Raw genomic sequence first — 20,986 nt, forward strand, 5'->3', positions numbered from 1 at the left:
GAGGCAGAACACACCCTAAGGAAACGTCATTTTCAATTGATGGATTTGTTGATATTAGATTACATTACATATTATATTGCATTTCAATTACCTTCTGGAAGAGCAATTAGATTTGTCAACCACACCAGTTGCTCATGGTTCTCCTATCATCTCCCTGTGGCACAGTGGTCCACCATGTGCTGAAGAGCCCTGTCCACCCACTTTGGACATCACTGAAACTGTTATATTTTAGTCAATTCCAGTGGGCTGGTCACTAGGAAACAAGGCACAGTAACTCACAAAGGACTTCAGAGATGAAGAGGCCTCCCAGGACCCCCGAAAGGCCTCCCACTCCCTCTGTGCACCCAGGTTTGTTTGCTTTGTTGGTATCATCCCTCTCTCATCGTGCAGAGACTGACCCAGTGTCAGGGATCCTGTCCCGAAGTCAGGCCTGGTCACCAGTGGCAGCTGTGCAGAGGGAATGAGGCTGGCCGCAGGCTGGAGCCAGGTGTGGTGGATGTTTCCCAAGGGGGCCGCTGGGAGGCAGAGCTGTTCCCTTCCCCGGCCCAAGGCCAAGAGTCCCTCCCAAGTGGTGCAGTTAGTTCAGTTAACTCAATAGATTGTGGGTGAATCGGTTTTATACCTTGATCTGTCTTCTTTAGACAAGCTCTGCTGAGGACAGTGGCAGCTAAGACTGGACAGTGTCCCACCCTGTCACCCCCACATGCTAACTGTGGACTGAGTGTTTCTGTGAGTGAGAATAAAACAGGTCTGGTTTCAGAGCTGGGTCACATGGTCAACCTGGAGGACTTTGAGATTGCAGTTGCCCTTCGAGCATTTTCCACAGAAATGGTTGCATATCATCTATTGGTTACCATTTAGTAAGAGAAGCAGGACTTCACAGTCATCTCCGCTCCATCCTGCAGCCTATGAGGCGCTCGGCACAATGTCAGCAACTGCTTTGTGTCACCCAGGTCTGACTGAGCCATCAACAAAACGACAGACACAGACTACCAGGCCTTCAGTGTACAGAGACCCTTGTAGGTGGTGCCGAAAATCCTGCTTAAATCCTCATCTTCCATCTGAGCACCAAGCCTGCCTTGGGTGGATGGGGTGGTATGAGGGAAGAGCGGGGGAGCCCAGGGCAGGAGGAGGGGCCAGCAGTGTGCACCAAATCCTCACCCAGAGCTGGAGGAAGAGGGAGCAAGACGCAGTCACTCGGTGCCCTGTACGTGGGGATGAGCTTGAGTTCTTCCTCATGTTCTCCATGACCCAGAAGCATACTGGACAGAGCCCACTCCCTCCCCATGATGGAGAAGCAGCACACTTCTCCTTCTCGCCCTTAGGTGTTTTATTTTTTAAGTTGTCAATTCTAATTCATGACGACCCCACATACATGAGTAGAACTGTGATTTGAATGAAAGTTTACAAAATTGGTTTTCCATTCACTCCTTTACACAGATTTGTTTTCCCTTCCACCTCACTTTATTCCACAAAGGATGTCTTGTTCCACATTGTTAGTTGCATTATTGCTGTTATGTACCATCGAGTCACTTGCGACCCATAGTGACTCTATGTACAGTAGCTCTGAAGCCTGCTTTATCCTGAGCCAGTCTCACTGATTCCGACACACCAACCCCCATTGCCCCGGTTACTGTATCAATCCATCTCATCTGGGATCTTCCTCTCCTGCCCTGTCCGTCCACCCTTGGTCTCACCCTCTCCAAGACAAACATATTTGTTTTCTTGGCAGTCCATGGTATGTTCAAGACTCTTCTCCAACACCACAACTTGAAGGCATGGATTCTTCTTCTGTCATCCTTAGTTACATTGCTCGTTACATTTCTGATCACTCATTCTTTTCAGTTTGACCTTCCTGTCACTTATTACAATGCAGTGTTCATTATCTATTCTTTTTCTGCTCTTCCTGCAACCTGCCTCCCATAACCCTCCACGGACTTACACAGGATTTGTCCTTTTGTAAGGAAGTTATTTCAGTCAGCAAAATGTCCTTTAGACTCACCCAGAAGATTTCACAAATTCTTCATTGTTTTTCAGTGCTACGTAATACTCCACTGTGTGAATATACCAGTTTCTTTATCCAATTATTTGTTGATGGACATTTGGGTTGCTTCTAGCCCTGATACTCTGACTAATGCTGCAATGCCTATCAGTATGCCTTTACTCATTTGTGTCAAATCCTTGTTTTCTTTCACCAGGCCTGTCTCCCAAAATGCCTCTGGGGGGGGACTCAACCCTCTGACCTTTTGGTTAGCAGCAGAGGGTGTTGCTTGTTTGCACCACCCAGTCCTAAGTTCGGCCCTCTGAACTGATACTCAACCTAAACTCTAAGGCAGGGTCACACTGTCACACTCTGCTTCACACACTCAGTTGTGCAGGACCAGGCTCCTTCTTCCTTTGTATTAACCACACTTCACTTCCCCTCTGAGCACCCACTGTGCCTGTTCTCTCTGGGGCATATTTGGGCTCTGAGAACCCCAAGGATTCTGAAAAGGCCCTTGCCCCTCAGTCCCCAGCATGTGACCCCAATGACCCCACAGTTATCTGCACAGCCCCTGTAGCCTTGCCCCAACCCCTTCAGTTCTGGGTCCTGCTACCCCTCTGCCTGGCCTGGAGTGACACAGCCCAGCCCTGGGGTCTGTTAGCGAGGTGACAATCTAGGGCTCCCTCACCACGTGCCCTATACTTCACACTGTGGTGGGCTTGGGCTTGTGGAAACCACTGCTGTCTTCCGTCTGACCCCAAACCCTCCCTGAGGTGAGGATGCTTGGGACAACTGTGGCCTGGCAGAGATGGGGAAGGGGCAAATTGAGGAGCAAATCACACAGGTTCACCCTCGAGGGAGATCACTCTACAGGGAGGCCCTTGTTTCTGCCCTGTCTGCTGCTGTGGGCACCCCTCCATCTGTGATGTAGTTCCCCACATGCCCACTGAGACCCACTGAGGGAGGTCCCAGGACTTGCGTGCTTACTTCCTCTCTGTCCTTTCAGCTCAAAGTCTGGTGTCGTCAAGGGTTCTTTTTGATGGGGGGGGGGGCGGGGAAGGTTCTGGGCCAGCCAAGGTGCCCAGCATGGACAGCGACAGCTGGGGTCTCTGCTGGGCTCATCCCCACATGGACTCAGGGGAGGGGGTGAAACCTCAGCTCCCATCAGCCCAACCCCCAACCCCTTTTTCATGATCCAACCCATGTGTTGGGGCTGCTGATCTGGCCAGATGCCAGCTCCAAGGATGGGCATTGGGCTGCTTGCCCATCTCCTGGGGCCAGCTTCATAGTTAACATGAAGTGGGCACCCCACAGTCACCACTGATGACTCAGGGAAGCGATCGTAATCTCTGCACAGGCAGCCGGGACCTCCCACTTCAAATGCTCACTGACTCGTGTGATGGCTAATTTCACGTCAGCTTGGCCAGGCCGTGGTGTCCAGGGGCCTGGTCAAACACTAGTCTAGATGCTGTTAGGAAAAGGTTACCGATTGCCATTGAGTCCATTTCAGCAAAAGACAGTACTGTTAGTCAAGGTACAATTGCGCATAAGGTTGGCAGCGGCTGACTTCTCAGAGGTGGGTCACCAGGCCTTTCTTTGGAGTCAACGCAGAGTGGACTCCAGCCTTTCTGCTGGCAGGGAGTGCACTAATCTTTGTCACCTCCCAGCTTGTGTGAGGAAATCAGTGGCCTCTAGTAAAGAGCTGACCTTTCACTGCATTGAGGAGCCTCAGCCCATCAGTTGAAATTCTTAAGACAAAAATAGTTTCTCTATAACTAGTGCTTTGGCCTTCAGACTATAGAAGACATTTTGCCATCAACCCTTTGACATAGGGACTTTGGGACACAGGCCTGCAGTAGTCTTCAGCATGTTGGTGACCTTGATTTTAAACTTGCCAGTTCCCTACAGTTGTGTGGGCCAGTTTCTTTTTTTTTTGGGGGGGTGAGCCAATTTCTTGAAGTGATCATTTTCTTGCCTTGACTACCCTCACACACGTGAACCTGCTGCCTGTCGAGTCAACCCCAATTCACGGCAATGCCAGGTGTGCTACGGTGTGGCTGTGATCTGGAGGGCTTCAGTGGCTGATATTCACCAGGCCTTTCTGTGTGGACTAAAACTACTGACTTCTTGGTTAGCAGCCAAGCCTGTTAACCACTGGCTGCCTGTTGTGTTAGGGGCCACTGAGTCGACCACGACGCAGAGCAACCCTTGTCAGGACCTTGCCCTGGCCTGGGCCACCCCCACTGATCTTCGTCATGTCTGAGTCCACTGTTACAGTTACTGGGCCAATTGATCTCACTGAGGCCTTCCTCTCTGGACCCTCCACCCTTCCCAGCATGACGTCTTTTTCCAAAGACTGGTCCCTCCTGACGACGTGTCAAAAGTATGTGAAATGAGGTTCCACTCTCCCTGCCTCGAAGGAGCATCTGGTGGCATTTCCTGCAGTACAGACTTGTTCTTTTGGCAACCCACAGGGCATCCAATGCTCTTTGCCAACATCACAAGTTAAATTGTACTGCCCAGGGTTTCTTTATCTCTCTCTTTAATTTATATTTGTTGTTACGCACCATAGAGTTGGAACCGAGTCATAGTTGACCCTCTGAATCCTGTATGTGATGTCCTTACAAGAGACACAAACAGTGGAGAAGGTGATGTGAAGACAGGGCTGAAGGTGGAGAGATGCCGCTCCAGTCAGGAACCCCAGTGTTGCTGAAACAAGAGCATCTCTCCAGAGCAGGGTGGAGAACTCAACCTGTGGGCTCCGCAAGCCTAGATTTCTGGCCTCAAGAACTGAGAAGTCTACTGTTTTAACCCACCGAGTGTGTGACGTTTTGTCACAGCAATCCCCGAAACCACCGCTCCACCATATAGGTCCCTAAGTACCTTCCAGTCAGGTGCTTTTGGGGCACAGTGAAACCTGCTCATAAGGGTCACTACTTCCAAGTCCCTGTGAAGAAAGACACAAAAAGTGACCCATGGCCCAGGTCACTGCCTCTGGCTGATGCACTTCTCCGCCTGTGAGCAGTTTCAGAAGCCCTACACCGATGGTCACCACAGCCCAACCCCTAAGAAGAGTCGGAGATGGATGTGAGTCCCTCTGAACTTCCTTAGAAATAAGCACAAAATCAAAGCAGCTCAAGTCATAGGAGGAGTCAGAAACACATTGCCTGCCCACTGGCCATTCCGAGTAGACACCACAGAGCTCTCGGCCCCGAAAGTCCAGCAGCCTTCAGTGTGGCACCAGCTTCATCCATCACTGCCTCTTAGCTTGCTGGCTGAGATTACTCTTGCTCACAGCATATTTGATTTTCTTTCATTTCTTGCTTATTTTAAACATGAATTACAAAGGAGAAGTAATTCCCTGTTCACAACTGTGTGACAACAGACCCACCAGCTGACCCTACAGCTGCCCTCGGGCTAAGTCCTGTCTGTGCTCATCTGGAAGCCCAGCTGTCGGCCCTCAGAATAGGAAGGGTTTTTTCAAAGAGAAAAGACAACTGGGACAGGCAGAGTGTGGGTGGGGGTTGGACAGGGTGGAAAATGTGCAACAATGAATGAATGGGAATCCAAGTTCTGTATAAACTGTGATTAAAATCTCAATTAAAAAAAAAGTTAAATTTGGTGAAGACTACTGATCGGAGAAACCCACTGATGTTAATGGACTGTCATTAATTTCAGAGAGGATATTATAGAAAACTGGGTATTGCACTTATAATTCAGAATAATGAAGTATGGAAGGGCAGATAAGCATTTCTTTTATTGATTGAATATCATTTCCTTATATTAAGCACATAATAAAAATAGAACCCTAATTTAAAGCAAAGCCCCCGAAAATAAACAAAGGACATCCTAAATTTAAATCCGTCAGCACAGCCCACTCTGTTTGTGGCTTCTTCCCAGGAGGGGAACTCAATGCTCTGGAATTCCAGGGAGCCCAGACTTGCCCACCAGAATTACTCGACACCCCAGCAGACCATTCCAGGTAACGGACAAGCTTAGGGAGCGGGAAAGCCTTTCTCATTCCTGGAGTAAGCACATTGCCAAGAGGGATTGGGACTCTTCTACCCTTCTGGTTTTTAGTTTTCCAGAAAACAATTCCATGGGTTCCCTCTCTGCTGTATTCTCAACAATTTTATATAGTTAACGAGTGGTGCTCTCTGGCTGGGGAGATGAGCCCTTCTTTTTTCACAGAGTTCCTTGAGCCAGTCCCACTCACGAAGACCACATCTGGACCCTCACACACAGCCCCGGACTCCATCCCCTTCCCCTTGTTGGGCACAGCTAGGAGCCTTAGACTCAGGGGGCATCCCACACCCAGCCCACCCCATGACCCCCATGACCAAGACTCTAGACCATCAGCCAACACATTACAGCTGTGAACCCAGTCTGGCCTCCACAGCCTGAAAGCTGAGACTAGAACTTATCTTTTTAAGTGGTTAAAAAAAATTCCTATTCTAAGATGTAGTGAAAATTATGTGCAATTCACATCTTGGCAGCCATTATCAAGTGTCATTGGACCCATGCCACCCTGTCCACATGCCATCTCGGCAGCTTTGTCTCTACTTATGCAGAGCTGAACAGTTGCAACAGAGACCACGTGCCCAGCAAATCCTAAAATATTTACCAACTGGTTGTTGTCAAGCAGATTCCAACTCAAAAGTGACCCCGTGTAACTGTGCTACACTGGATTTGCAATGGCTGGAGTTCTGGAAGTAGGTGGCCAGGCCTTTTTAATGAGACATCCTTGGGTTGACTCAAACCTCGAATGACTCAGTGAGCAGCCCACTGTGCCGCAGTGCGGCTCCAGAAGACTTGGTGCCTGACCCTTTACCACGTGCTGACCTCTGCTCTGGATGAGTGTTTTCCGGGGCTGATTGTGGTAGCTACAAAGAGTGCCTCACTCAGTGAGGGGACACCAAGGAAGACAAAGATGGCAATGGGAGCCTTTAAAATAATAAAGCAGTCCATGCAAAATAAGGGCGCTCTGGTGGCCGAGTGGCAGGAAGCCACACTGCCATCCCAAAGGCATGTAGTTCAAGTCTATCAGCTGCTCCGCGGAAGAAGGATGGGCAATCTCCTCCCAGGCAATTAACTGCCCTGGAAACCCACCAGAGGGTCAGCTATGGATATGTTCCAACTCAGCGGTACAAAAAAGAAGCACTCACAATACAACAAAAACCCCATCGCACGGAGTTGATTCCAATTTGTGATGACCCCATAGGACAGAGTAGAACTTGCCCCTACGGGATTTCCAAGGCAAAAATCTGGACCAAAGCAGACTTCTTTGTCTTTCTCCAGAGAGCAGCTCGTGGGTTTGAACCACTGACCTTTTGGTAGCAGATGAGTTCCAGAGCACTCACACCAGACCCTCAAATATCTGTTGCCATTGCATCAATATTTACACATAGTAAGTGGACAATTTATCAACAATCTGCGTTATGCGGATGACACAACCCTGCTTGCAGAAACTGAAGAGGACCTGAAGCACCTGCTGCAGAGTGTCAAGGACTGCAGCCTACAATATGGATTGAGGCTCAATGTCAAGAAGACAAAGATTCTCACCACTGGACCAATTGGCAGCATCAGGATGGATGGTGAAGAGATTGAGATTGTACACAGCTTTAGTTTGCTTGGCTCCACAGTCAACAGTCTTGGCACCAGCAGCCAGGAAACGAAAAGGCACATTGCCATGGGAAAGTCTGCTGTTAGGGACCTCTCCAAGGTACTGAAGAGCAATGGTGTTTCTCTGGAGACTAAAGTGCATTAGATACAGGCCGTGGTCTTCGCAATCACTTGTTATGCATCAGAGTTGGACAATGACCAAGGAGGATAGAAGGGGAATTGATGCCTTTGAGCTGTGGTGCTGGAGAAGAGTATTGAGAGTACCATGGACTGCTAGGAAAACAAACAGATTCATCCTGGAAAGGGTCAAACCCAGTGGCTCCTTGGAGGCAAGGATTCTGAGGGTCCGTCTAACATACTTTGGACATGTTGTGAGGAGAGACCGGTCCTTGGAGAGGGACATCATGCTTGGGAGGGTGGAGGCACAGCACAGGAGAGGAAGGCCCTCTATGAGGTGGATTGATTCAGTGACTGGGATAATTGGGGTGGGTGTGTCAGAGACAGTGCGATTGGCACAGGACAGAGTGGAGTTGAGGGCTGTTGTACATAGGGTTGCTATGAGTCGCAAGCGACTCCACGGCACATAACAACAACAACAACAACAACAATCCTGTCTCAGGTGACCAAGGCTATAAATATTTACGAGCAGATATTGCCTTATCCTTCTCCCCTGGGAAAGCTGGTAGATCCAAACCACCGACCTTTTGGTTTGTGGTCCAATATTCTGTCACAGAGACAGTCTCCATTCCAATACTCACAATGTCACTGACATTCACATGAATGAAGGAAGGGAAAGCCTGCTTCTAAGACTAACGATAAAGAGCTCTGGTGGCCTACTGGTGTAAGGGGCTACACTGCCAACCTGAAGGTGTGCAGTTCGAATCCACCAGCTGCTCTGTGGGAGAAGAATGTGCACTCTTCCTCCTGTGCGATTTACTGCCTCTGAAAACCTGCAGGAGGGCCAGCTATGAGTGGATGTGACTCAACGGCACACTGGTAAGATTAAAGAGAAAAGAACTTCACAGAAATTGGTTGGACCATTTGCTTTATGAGCAGGGTGGGAGAAGCTGTTGAGCATGTCATCAGAGGTGGCAGGGCAGTAGTCTTGACTGGTCAGGAGACGAGCAAGGGATTGCTACCGTCATGACTGTGATGTGGTTGGATGAGAAAATAGAGTATGTGCATTAAGGATTGAATTGAGTCTCCCCTAAAACAGGGATTGGAATCCTGACTTCCTAAACCTATGAATATAATCCTATTTGGGAATGAGGTTTTCTTGTTATCAGACCATGTCCGTGTGGAGCAGGTCCTGAACCTAAACACCTGTGAGTTGTAAGAGCAGAGGGACACGAGCAAACAAGGGAAGGCCAAGGCCGTGTGATGTCGCTGAGGAACCACGGCTGAGACTAGATCTCCCCAAGCCAGTGGGTCTTACAGGCTGGTCTGACCTTGGACCGTAAGAAAATAAACTTCTGTTCTTCAAAGCCAGTCACTTGTGGTCGTTCTGTGATAGCAGCTCTAAGGGACGAAGGCAGTGGGTGAGGAAAACGTGGAAGATGGGGTAGAACTCCATGATACCACTGCTGTCAAGTGATTCTGGCTCATGGAGAGTCTCCACTGGGCTTCCAAAGCTGGAAATCTTTATAGGAGGAGATTGCCTTGCTCTCACGGAGCACATTGTGGATTTGAACCGTCAACCTTTCAGTTAGCAGCCCAATACATTCTGTATTATGTCACTTAGGGATCCTCAGCTCCAGGATAAACTAGGGTCAAAACACAGGCCACTGGAACCAACCCAGCCCCAAAGGGAACACCACCTGTGAGAATGGCCACAACTCCCGAGCCCCCTTTGTGCTGGCCCCACTCCCACGTCTTCTCTGGAAGAAGCACTTTCTTCTGCCATAACCTTTGTGCGTGAAATCATCAAATCCTTGTTAAATCATTTTAATATAACTTTGAAGAAAAACACCTTTCATCAAGTAAGCCATAAATACATTCATTTCAGTAGCAAGGAGTAATGAAGGGAAACAAAACTATTTCTGCTGGCCTGACACTGCTCCTTGCTACCTGCCTTTGATAAGCAATTATAAATCACATGTTTGTTTAGTGTTTGTGAAAACAAGAGATCGGACCTCAAGGAGGAAGAGGGTAAGAAAGGAGAGTTTGCCACCAGCCTGGGGGTTCCTCGGTTTAGTTTTTCTGATCTCGCTCACGGGCAGCCACAAAGTTCAGCAAGTCGATGGCAGTGACGATTCCAAACACCATCTGCTTCTTACTGGACTCCCTGTGGCTGTGGTCTGAGGAGAGAACAGCGAGGTGGCGGATGAAAAGGTGCCTCTCCCAGGGGGTGACCTGAGACACTTGTGCTCACCGGCAGAGTGTCTCCCCATCCTGATTCATGCGTGCCCTCAAGCAATGAGGGCCACAGGACCACAGGGTGACTCCTCGGGGAGTGTAGTCTCCCAACAGGGGCTGCCCTGGCGTCCAGGCCCAAGGGAGCCTCGCTGCTTCAAGCCACACCCACGGGTCACATGGCTAAGGTGTTCTCACCCACTCAAGCCTGAAACCCAAGCACTGATCACCCTGCGGGTCAAATGCAACTCAAACCTGTGCCCTGTGAGGCTGCTATGCAATCCCTCCTGGCTGATGCACACTTAGAACCAATGCCTGCCCCTGGGGAGGGTGGCGACAACCCCATTCTCTCCTCCTCCCTGGGCAGAGGGTTATGAGGACCCTGGACAATGGAGGAGGTGGTTGGGTCCACATCTTCAGGCAGGGGAGCAATGAGAAATGCCCAGGTTGGCCTACTGGATCCTTTTCCCAGCACTACGACTATCCCTACAATGACACTGTTGCCTTTGCCAAAGTCAGGCTCTCTGGCCCACTGCCAGAAGACAGCACTCCTTGCTGGGAAGAAACAAGGGGGCACTAAACTCAGCTACCTGTGTTTCAGGGGCATTAGGGGCAACCCTGAAGACTCCAAGGTCTGAGATGCCCAAAACTCAAGTCACAGTGAGACTTAGGTGGAGAACAGCCCCTTCTCCATATCCCCTGGCCCCTGGCCCCGACTCAGGGAAGATACACTGCCCAGTGGTGAGAATCAGTTATCAAAGCTGGAGAGCCCAGGGTCCTACAAACCCTCCTGATCCTCAGGGCCCACGTCTAAGTGGGGGTGAGGTTGTGTACGTACCTGCAGGCCCACCCACCATGCCCGCCAAGGCCTGGTCCGGTGCTGCAGAGCCAAGGGCAGGAGAGGCGGTTAGACAGAGACCAGCCCTCAGGCGCCGAGCCTCCACGCCCTCTACGCCTGCTGTGCACAAGGCCAGCGGGGAGGGCCGGGAGAGCAGGCACAGGGCCCTCGATTTCTTACTCCATTTCCAGTCCCCAGAACAAGGTACTGCTTGCTGCACTCTCAGAGGGACTGAGGTGTAGCTTTATGTGCTCGGGGCCCTCTGAGAGCCACTTGGTCTCCAGGGACCCCCTTCAGCCCTGAGAACAGGGCATGAGAGAGGAAGCGAGGAGTGCGGGAGTTGTGGAAGACCTCCAACCTCAATGATGTTGCCAAGACATGGAACCCTCCCAGATGTAACTGAGGCTGACCCTTTACCATTCCGAAAGCTAAGAGCCTCAACATCTGAGTCCAGGCACTCCAGAAGCCAAGGCCATGTGAGTTAGCTCTTGCCTCGTGCACAGCACAGCCTCCACACCTCCCAGCAACTTTGGAGTCTAGTGAGGGGTGCTCATTTATTACAAAGGCAAATCAGTATCGTTCTGGGGTGGGAGGTCTAAGGGAGAAAACAGGTGGAGGAGCCTCGCTGCTCTGTAGACCTCACATCCGCAGAAGGCACTGCCTACATCTCAGAGGCCGGGGCAGGGGAGGCAAGGTGCTCCAGCCACAATGGTCCAGTACCGTACCTGTGCTCCCACACCATCCCCTTTACCCCCTGTGCCAGGGCCCCACTCACATTGAATCTGCTCGTGGACCACCAGCGCAAAGTGGTCCATCTCCAGGATGTGTGAGAGCTGGCCCAGAGAGTCCATCAAGCGGATCTGCAAGAGAAGTGGAAGAGAGCTCACTCAGCGCCCGCAGGACCCCAGGGAACCGCCTCTGGAGCCTGCTGCCCCTGGTGGCCACCGCCTGCCACTGCATGGGAGGTTCTGCACAAAGAAAGGTGCTTTCCTGGAGGAACAGCTATGTCCTGCATCCTGTTAGATTCTTCCTTCAGCTTTTGGCTCTGATTTAGAAAACGAAAGAATCTGAGGGCAATGAGACACAGGTAAAAAGACATGAGCTAAATCAAAAGCAAACTCACAACCATCAAGTTGATTTTATGTATGACAACCTCCTCAGTTTTTTAAATTTATTTATTTATTTATTTTTTCTATATTTTATTAATTTTCATAAACATTTACAGAGATTTTGGGTTTCCATTCATTCCTTGTTGCACTATTCTCTCTACCCTCCTCCCAGTTTGTTCTTGTCCAAATGCCACAGTGCTTGTCAAAGCCTGTTCTGATTAATCTTCTTTGTCAGTGTGTCCTTTGCCATTCCCTATCACTCCTCCCTGAGAGAGACTTCACCCTGAGTCATAAGGAAAAGGGGATGGCGTATTCTCTTAGCTACTTCCTGCTGAAAAGGGACGCTGTGGGTTTCAGGGTGAAGATCTTCTCTCACTACTCTAAAGGGCCCCTTTGGCAGTAGGAAACACATAGACTATTATGGAGATTGATTTTGGGATTTAGATGCACTCTTATTGATTGTGCTTGGCCGTACATGTTCATATCCTTGAAGATGTATCATGGGGGTGTTGCAACCTAGAAGGCACAAATTTGACTAACAAGTTATAAGTACATGAGTCCAAAATTTATGGAAAAGTAAAAGAAAAGATTCTTTCATTGTTTTACAAACCCTCCCCCAGGTCCCCTCCACCATGTAGCCCTCGCTCTAGTCTCCTGTGATGACAGAAATACCTAGTTATATATCTCTTTTAAACAGTTTTCTCCCTCCTCTGTTTCAGTGCAGTATACATTATTGAACCCATCTTACTCAGTCTCTCCCCAACAGTGGCATCATGTAATATTTGTCCTTTTGTGACTGGGATATTTCACTCAGCATAATGTTCTCCAGAGTCAACCATTTTGAATAATATTGCATGAGTTCCTTGTTTTTTAATGCAGCATAGTATTCCATTGTGCGAATATACCACAGCTTCTCTAGCCATTTGTTTGTTGATGGGCACTTAGGTTGTTTCCAACTCCTTGCTATTGTGAACAAAGCTGCAATAAACATGGGTGTGCATATATCTGCTTGGATGTCAGCTATGGTCTCTTCAGGGTATATTCCCAGTAGTGGAATTGCTGGGTCAAATGGTATCTCTATTTGCAACTTTTTGAGAAAGCGCCATACTGCTTTCCACAGGGGTTGCACCATTTTACACTCCCACCAACAGTGAATAAGGGTTCCAGTTTCTCCACAACCTCGCCTCCTCAGTTTTTAGGGTGTATATCTTAATGTGAACAGATAGTCTCATCTTCTTCTCTTAGAGTGACAAATGGATTTGAATTACTGACTTTTCAGTTTGCATGCCAACATATAAAACACTAGGCTACCAAGGCTCCTTAAACAGACATGTTACTGTCGTTATATGCCATCGAGTTGGAAGCGACTCATAGCTAATGCTCCAGCAAGTTTTCAGAGGCTATAAATTACACAGAAGACAACTGCCCAAGTTTCTCCCATGAAGTAGCTGTGGATTTGAACCACCTGTCTTTGGGGTGGCAGTAGAGCTTCTTACCACTAGGCCACCAGAGCTCAGTGCTTCAAACTAGTCTAGCCATGGTTGAAAATGCAAAATCAGAACATACCCCAGAGCTGGAAAAAAAATGGAGTGATATGGAATAATTGTAACAAGAAAATTATGGGCCAAACTCTGGAACAAAGCAGTGGAAAAAAGTATAGAAGGTCATTTCAGGAACCTGATGTGGGAGATTGGACGAGTGCCAGATTTTAAGTTCCTACGAGGGTGCCAACTTATAATTTTTCTTATCATCTAGGTTCACCTATATTTTATAATTTGAGGTCTGCTCCAATTTTGCTTTGCCAATTTGCAAGAACCAATTCAAAATCTTGAGTCTCTCTTTCTTATTGCTGTCAAGTCAGACTCACTAAAAACTGACCCTCCAGCGGGTTTTCAGAGGCTGTAAATCACAGGGGAGGAGACTGCCCCTCTTTCTCCCAGGAACCACCAATGGCACCACTCATTGTCTCACACACTGCTAGCTGGAAAAAGCCACTCTGAAAAGTTAACACTATATGATTTTAATTCTATGTGTTCAAGGAAAAAGAACATTTTTAAAGACAGTGAAAAGAGCCCAGGGCTCAAGGAGAAGGATGAATAGGGCAGTGAACTATGCCGTATGACACTGTAATGGTGACCTCAGAATTGTGCAATGCAGAGTGAACCCTGTGTCCCAATATTGGTTATCAGTTTAAACAAATGTACTAAAAGAAAGTAAGATGTTACTAATAGGTAAAGTTGTATGCAAGGGGACCTTGTTCTTACATGGTTTTGTTGTTATTATTATGTTATTATTATTTGGTTGTTTTATTGTTGTTTTTTAATGCCGTCGAGTCGTAGACAACTCATAGCGACCCTATGAACGAACAGCCTGAGCACTGTTCGTACATAGAGTTTCCAGAGGCAAGCCATTTTGAAAGTGGATGCCGCTCCTGCTTCCAGGCTTGATTTAGTGGGGAAGCTCCAGCCAACACTGTCCATCATGGGTGCCCATTACCACGATTGGCACATCACTGTCACAGGCTTCAGCATCACAGCAAGCACGAGTTACCTCTGTACAGCAACACACAGACCAGTGCTATACCACCTTTTGGTTATTATATGTTATTGTTCTGTGTTATGTATTGTTGCTAAACCAACTCATAGATGATTCTCTAGTGGGTTTTCAGCGGCTGTAAATCACTCAAGAGGAGAATGCCCATCTTTCTCCTGAGGAGCAATTGGTGAACTTGAACGATGTGCCTCTGAGCTGGCAGCACAACTCTTTACCAATAGGCCACTAAAGCTCCCTGTGCAGGGGGATTTGGATGGGAAATGGGGTATATAATAGCCCAGGTGGCATGCTGCCTAACATGTCAGATTGCTAATCAAAAGGGCTGTGGTTCAAATCCACCAGCCACTCTACAGCAGAAAGATGAACAACCTTCTCCCATAAAGATTCATAGCCTTGGAAACCTCATGATGTGCTGCTATGAGCCAAAATTGACTCAGGGATAAGGGCAATCAATGGCTTTTTTGTTTTAGGGATCTCTTTGCTCAGTAGAAAAAATACTAGAATTTCTAATAAAAAGAAAAGACACTTGAGGACATCTGGTGGAATGCAAGACAATCAGAATGGAGAATCTGGAAAAGGAGAAGAGACCAGTTGAGACATAGCATCTTAACCTTAACTGAGAAGTAGGGTGGAGTGAGGCCATGTAACCTGCCTTGGCCGAGCTCTGGAGGACCCTGGTCAGTGGCACTAGCCTTGGTAAAAACACTGGTCTCGTCTCTCACTCCATCATTCATTCCACAAGCCACTTCTTGGCCAAACTCATCATGAAGGCTAGTGTGATGATCGAGGTCAACGTGGCTAGGCCATGCTTCTCAGTGGTTTGACAGACATTATATAATCATCCTCTAGTTTTCAGTCTGATATGAGCCATCAGATGAAAAAGGAGTTGCCTTAGAGATGTGGCCTGCAGCCAACAAAGTCCATGGATGTTGTGGCATATTATGTCTTCTTAGTCCTGCACCCAACACATAATCCTCTGACTTCTGATTCTTGGGATGTGAGCCAGCAGCCTGCCATCTGGCTAGTAGATGTGGAGATTCACCAGCCTCTGCAGGAGAAGCCTTCAGCCTATGGACATGGTCTATAGATTTGGGATTTGGCAGTCTCCACAGTGTGAGCCATTTATTTTTTTTAAAAAGTTAGTAATTAGAATCCACCAGCTGCTAGAAGAAAGATGAGAAGGCTTCTCCCATGATTTACAGTCTTGGAAACCCAGTGGAGGGCAGTTACAAGCTGCAAGTGACTTGATGGCAGTAGCTGAGTGAACGTGATATGCATATATATGAATATATAAATGTGCTTCTATGTGTACACACATGTACGCATGTATATATACGGGCTACAGCTGGCTGTGTTAATTCAAAAGCTGGGCCTCTGGTGGTTTGACTCCACCAGGATCTCTGGGGGAGAAAGACAAGTAATCTCTCCTTGTGTGCTTTATCACATCAGAAACACAGTGGAGGGTTGGAATTCGAGTTATGTGTGTATAGTATATATATCTCCACACATACACTCTACCCTCCAGCTTTGTTCCTCTAAAGAACCCAGCCCAAGACCACTGATGAAGAAAAGACAGAGGTGAGATAGAAAACAAGGTCAAGACCACAGAGTGCACAAATAGCTCAATCCAAGACCCTGTTCTTACTTAACTACATGAAACATGATGCCAAAGAAAAATACTTGCTGGTGGCAAGAGGCTTAGCCGGCTCCAGTCTCCACATTCTTTAAAATGCCACCAAGTTGCCAATAACCCATGTGACTCCATATGTGTCAGAGTGGAACGGTGCTTCCACCACCCAAGGACTCTGTATAATCTTTTAGGAATCACATTTAAGAAAGTTAAATCACATTCCAGGGGCCTTTTGGGGAGCCCTGTAGGACGCAGACATGGTCTCTCTGACCCATGAGGAGTTGTGAGTCTATTTCCATTTCTCCACGTCAGATGGCTTGATGGCTGGACTGGAATTCTCCTCTCCTTGAGAGAATCAGAATTAAGGAGATAGACGGTAACAGCTTTAGAAATCAGACTTAAATAAAGCTATAATTTTGTAAGTAACAATCTTTCTAGCTTTAAACATTTCAGAAATTTTAAAAAAATACCAGAAGAAATGAAAGCCTGCCACACCCATTGTCAGAAAAAGGACAGAGCACCAAGCTGCACAGCACCCAGAAGGTCATAATCCTCACAGTTCAAATCCACCGGAAGCTCCTTGAGCCTCCGCCCACTAACCTCAGCACCCAGTGGAGGGAATCGATTTGCTGACAGCGAGGGAGCTGAGTTGGGTTGGGCAGACCTCAAAGTTGCCCAATTGCTTGAGCTTTGCTTTGTTTTTTAAAATTGCTGACTAAAAAATAAAATTCAAATTCACTGCCATTGTTTTGCTTTTCACTCATAATGAATCCCCATCAGGTTTCCGAGGCTGTAATTTTTAATAGGAGGAGACTGCTCATCTTTCTCCAATGAAGTGGCTGGTGACTGCAAACCACTGGAGACCCACAGGTTTGGTGTTTTGGTTTTTTTAGGGTTTTGTTGCTGTTGTTAGCAGCGTAGTACATGATGAACTACACCACCAGAACGTCTCTGAAGAGGTGCAGCCAGAATGTGCCTTAGAAGGAAGGATGGCAAGATAGATTTCTCTCACAGCCTGGGAACATCAGTAGGAGGAGTCAGTCCTTGGGAAAAGGCATAATGCTTGGGGAAAATGGAGGGTTGACAAAGGCAAGAAAGACCTTCAACAAGATGCATTGACACAGTTCCCGCCTCGTGGGCAGACTGTGAGGATGGCACAGGATCAGACAGGACTTTTTGTTGTTGTACATAGGGTTGCTGTGAGTTGGAATCAACTCAATGGCCTCTCAACACAACAAGGGGTCTCCCCATAGGATTCTTTTACCAGCTGGCTATGGAGCGAGGTTCTTGGGAAGGTGAATTACAGACAGGTGTTCACAGCCTGGTAGCTAGCATGTGCTCACGTGTTCACTGCCTTGCCTAGTCAGGAGCCATCCAGCCTCAGCCTCTATCAGCTCTAGAACAAGCAAGTCTTGACTTCACCTCAAGTCCTTTCCATTTCTACAAGTTCCTCCCCATCTTAAGGCAACACCATCCCTTCATCTGGGTGCAAGCCATCCACAGGACAATGAATCCTGTTCTAGAAAAACTTCTTGGAGATCCTGGGTCACAGGCAGCCTCCCCACCACCAGCTCCCAGGAAGGGATTATTCGTCAGACAGAGAAGAATGAAATAAGCCCAGTGGTGATCTCTAAGTCCAACTTCTGCTGCCTTCCAACAACCACCCAGAGCTGTGGGCAGCCTTCCCAGTGAGCGTGCCAGGCATCTCTCTAGGTTTACTCTGAAAATTGAGGTCAACTTTCTTGCAAAAAATGTGGAAAAAGGTCAAGCGTAAAAGTTTTAGCAAGGCTTTCCATTACATAATGGGGCAAGCCAAACCCATGAGGTCAGACCCCAGCAGGGCTTAGAACGAGTTCAAATTGGCTCTGCCATGGCTAATGTGACAAAACTGGAAGAAATACACATCTATCAAATGGAGGGTACACTGGAATGGCAAAAGTTATGGAGGGAAACTCGGGAATAGGAGACATGGAAGAAATGTAGCGAGCCCCTTCAGGAGTGTGATGCGGGAGACTGGATAACTGCTAGTGGAGTGTGGTCAGCCAGTATCTCTGAAGGGGACACCACTCTTTGTAATTATTACATACACTGCCTTTGTTTTCTAAGAGGAAGAGATTGAGTCACTATCAGGAATCAACCCATGATTCGCCACATTCTGATAATCATGCTAGAACATCTATACTTTATAAATTTGGGCCCACTAGGTTTGCTTCTCCAACACTGACTAAAACAGGAAGAACAGATAAGCCCTGGGGCCAAAATGCAGTTGAAAGATCTCTCAAGTTGGAGACTGGTAGCTTTAAAACAAAGCAGAGTGGAGCCACCATGTTTGTTATTACTTCTGTGACCATCACCATTATTTCTTTCCAAAACCATTTCACCAACACAAAGAGAAATTCTATAAGCAGTTTTTCCTCACTTCCTCCTCTCCCCTAGCCAGTGGAAACATCCAATCTTTTTCCTGTCTCTATACAATGGCTTATCTTAGGTCTTTCATGTAAGTGGAATCATATAATACTTCCTGGTTTTGGCTTCTTTTGGTCAGCATGATGTGTTCAGGGCTTATCCATGTTGTGGTGTGTGTTAGGACTTCATTTCTCCTTGTTGAGTTGTCTGCGACTCATAGCAACTCTATGTCCAACAGCTCTGAAGCCGGCTCCGTCCTGAGCCAGTCTCACTGACTCCGACACACCTACCCTCATTAGTCATTACTGTATTCCTCTTCTGCACTGTCCTTCCACCCTTCTGAGCATGATGCCCTTCTCCAAGGACCAGTCCCTTCTGGCCACATGCCCAAAATACGTGAGACGGAGCTTCAAAATCCTAGCCTCCAAGGACATATTTCTCCTTATGGATGAGTAATAGTCTATTGTAGTATGCACCATGTTTTGTTCATCTACTCATCTGTTGAGGGACACTTGGGCTATTTCCACATTTTGGCTAATACAAATGGTGCTGTGATGTACAATACACATGTATCTAACTTAGGTTCCTGTTTTTAAGTCATTTAGGTACATTATGTAGGAGTGGATGTGCTGGGTCACATAGTAATTCCCTGTTTTAACTTCTTGAGAACCCAGTCTTTCAGTTGTGGTATCTGACATTCTCCTGAGGACAGATTGGTAGTTGGATCTGGCAGAAGGGAGGAATTGTGGAGCCCTTGGAAGAAGGTATTGGGAAAATATGTTGCATTGAGAAAATCTGCCCTCTTCAAAGTGCTAGAGCAATGTCAGTTTAAAGACCGGATTTAAGCCATGGTTGTTCTGATCACTTCTGTGCATCTGAAAGTTAGACAATGAATAAGGATGGCAGAAGAAAAATCAATGCCTTTGAACTGTGGTGTAGGAGGAAAGAACTGAAATCTTATGGACTGTCAAAAGAACAAACAGATATGCCTTGGAGAAAGTGCAGCCAGAGTGCCTTTTAGAGCCCAGGGTAGTGAAACTTCACATCCTTGAGACATACTGTCAGGAGGGGCCAGTCTTTAGAAAAGGACATCATGCAGGGAAAGCAGAGGGTGAGCACGGAAGAGCATGGCCCTCAAAGGATGGACCGACGCAGCGATTGCACAAGGGACTTGAAGGTGGTGGAGATCAAGAAAACAGTGCGGAGCAGGGCACGGTTCTGACCAGTTCATAGGGTCCTTATGAGTCGTAGATGACTCATTGGCACCTAACAGTAACAGAAGGGTGTTTGCATCTGCCCACACTTCCGAAATGCCCTGTTCTGCCAGTCTTGCCCACATGACTCCATATCAGGGCTCCCTGGCAGGTAGTGAGGCCATAGGTACCACTGTGCTATGGAATGGGGGTGTCTCTGGGGCCTCGCATGGACTCAGAGGGACAGAACAGAGCAGACTCGGCTGTTCCACTGGTGGCCACTGATGCTGGTCCGCTTCAGACCTCCCAGGTTCTGCCAAAGCCACACTGTGCGCAGACATGGCACTTTAAGTAGACAGGAGAGTGGGTGGGAGCCTCCCTGAGTCCAGAGAGGTGCTCAGTCCTTCCCCAAAAGACACCCAACATCTTCTGAGCGAAATATGTTCCCACTTATGTAAGGTGAGGCCAACTGTGGAGAATTAACACCGCAAGACCAAGAAATGGGGGAACAAGCCTCAGCCACGCACAGAAACAGCTACCCTGTGAGGGCGCCCCAGAATAACTGCTGTGTGAGGGAAGCCAGAGAGGAAAACGCGGGGCGACTTCAGTAACAAAGAACCACGGGGAACACCACCATCTACGATCTACCATTCACCTGGGGGACAAGCAGGGACAACAAAGGGGGGCAAGGTGCTTTTTGGGGTAATGGGTACGTTCACTCTCTAAATTGCAGACAAGGTTTTACAGTTGCATGCAATGCCAACATTCATCAAGTCGTTAACTTTAATTATGTGCTGTTAACCATATTGCAATTATACTACAATAAAGATGGAAGGGAAAAAAGTAAGGGAGGGAAGAGAGAAGGGGGGGCAAGAGAGGAAAGGAAGGACAGGAGGTGGAGGGAGAGATGAAAGGAGGAAGAATGCAAGAGAAAACCTCCAGGACTAGGGGGGTCATGGGAGGGCTGGCTGGCACAGCTCCTGCGTGGTGCTGGGCACTGGGCCCATAAGGACTAAGGTCCCACTTGGGACCCTGGCTTGGGGCCAGGGCACAACCTCTCAGAGCTCACACTGCAGCTGGGCAGTAATAGTGCTTTCATCAAGTCTCAAGAAGCACACCCTTGTCACAGTGGGCACCCTGGGGATTGGACAGTGATGGCCTGCTGGTCAGGGAGGCCTTGAGGAGCAGTGAGGTGTCGGGGGAGCACTTGGAGGGAGCAGTGTAGAGCAGAAAACACTTGGAGGGAGCAGTGTAGAGCAGAAAACACTTGGAGGGAGCAGTGTAGAGCAGAAAACACTT

At 48.0% G+C, this 20,986-nt stretch overlaps 1 protein-coding gene across 1 annotated transcript in view; it reads right to left on the reverse strand.

Annotated features, from left to right (window-relative positions):
• Positions 1-9,796: 9,796 nt before the first annotated feature.
• CBS (cystathionine-beta-synthase) overlaps positions 9,797-20,986 on the reverse strand; it is a 34,347-nt gene continuing 23,157 nt past the window's right edge. The window contains exons 13-14 of the mRNA XM_006894051.1: positions 11,572-11,656; positions 9,797-9,903 (exon numbers count right to left, since the gene is read on the reverse strand). Of these exons, the coding sequence (XP_006894113.1) occupies positions 9,797-9,903; positions 11,572-11,656 (192 nt within the window). The remainder of the gene's footprint in view (positions 9,904-11,571; positions 11,657-20,986) is intronic.

The sequence above is a fragment of the Elephantulus edwardii genome, unplaced genomic scaffold (assembly GCF_000299155.1).
Source record: "Elephantulus edwardii isolate Elephantulus edwardi_28Jun2011 unplaced genomic scaffold, EleEdw1.0 scaffold00133, whole genome shotgun sequence".
In the NCBI taxonomy this organism is placed as follows: domain Eukaryota; kingdom Metazoa; phylum Chordata; class Mammalia; order Macroscelidea; family Macroscelididae; genus Elephantulus; species Elephantulus edwardii.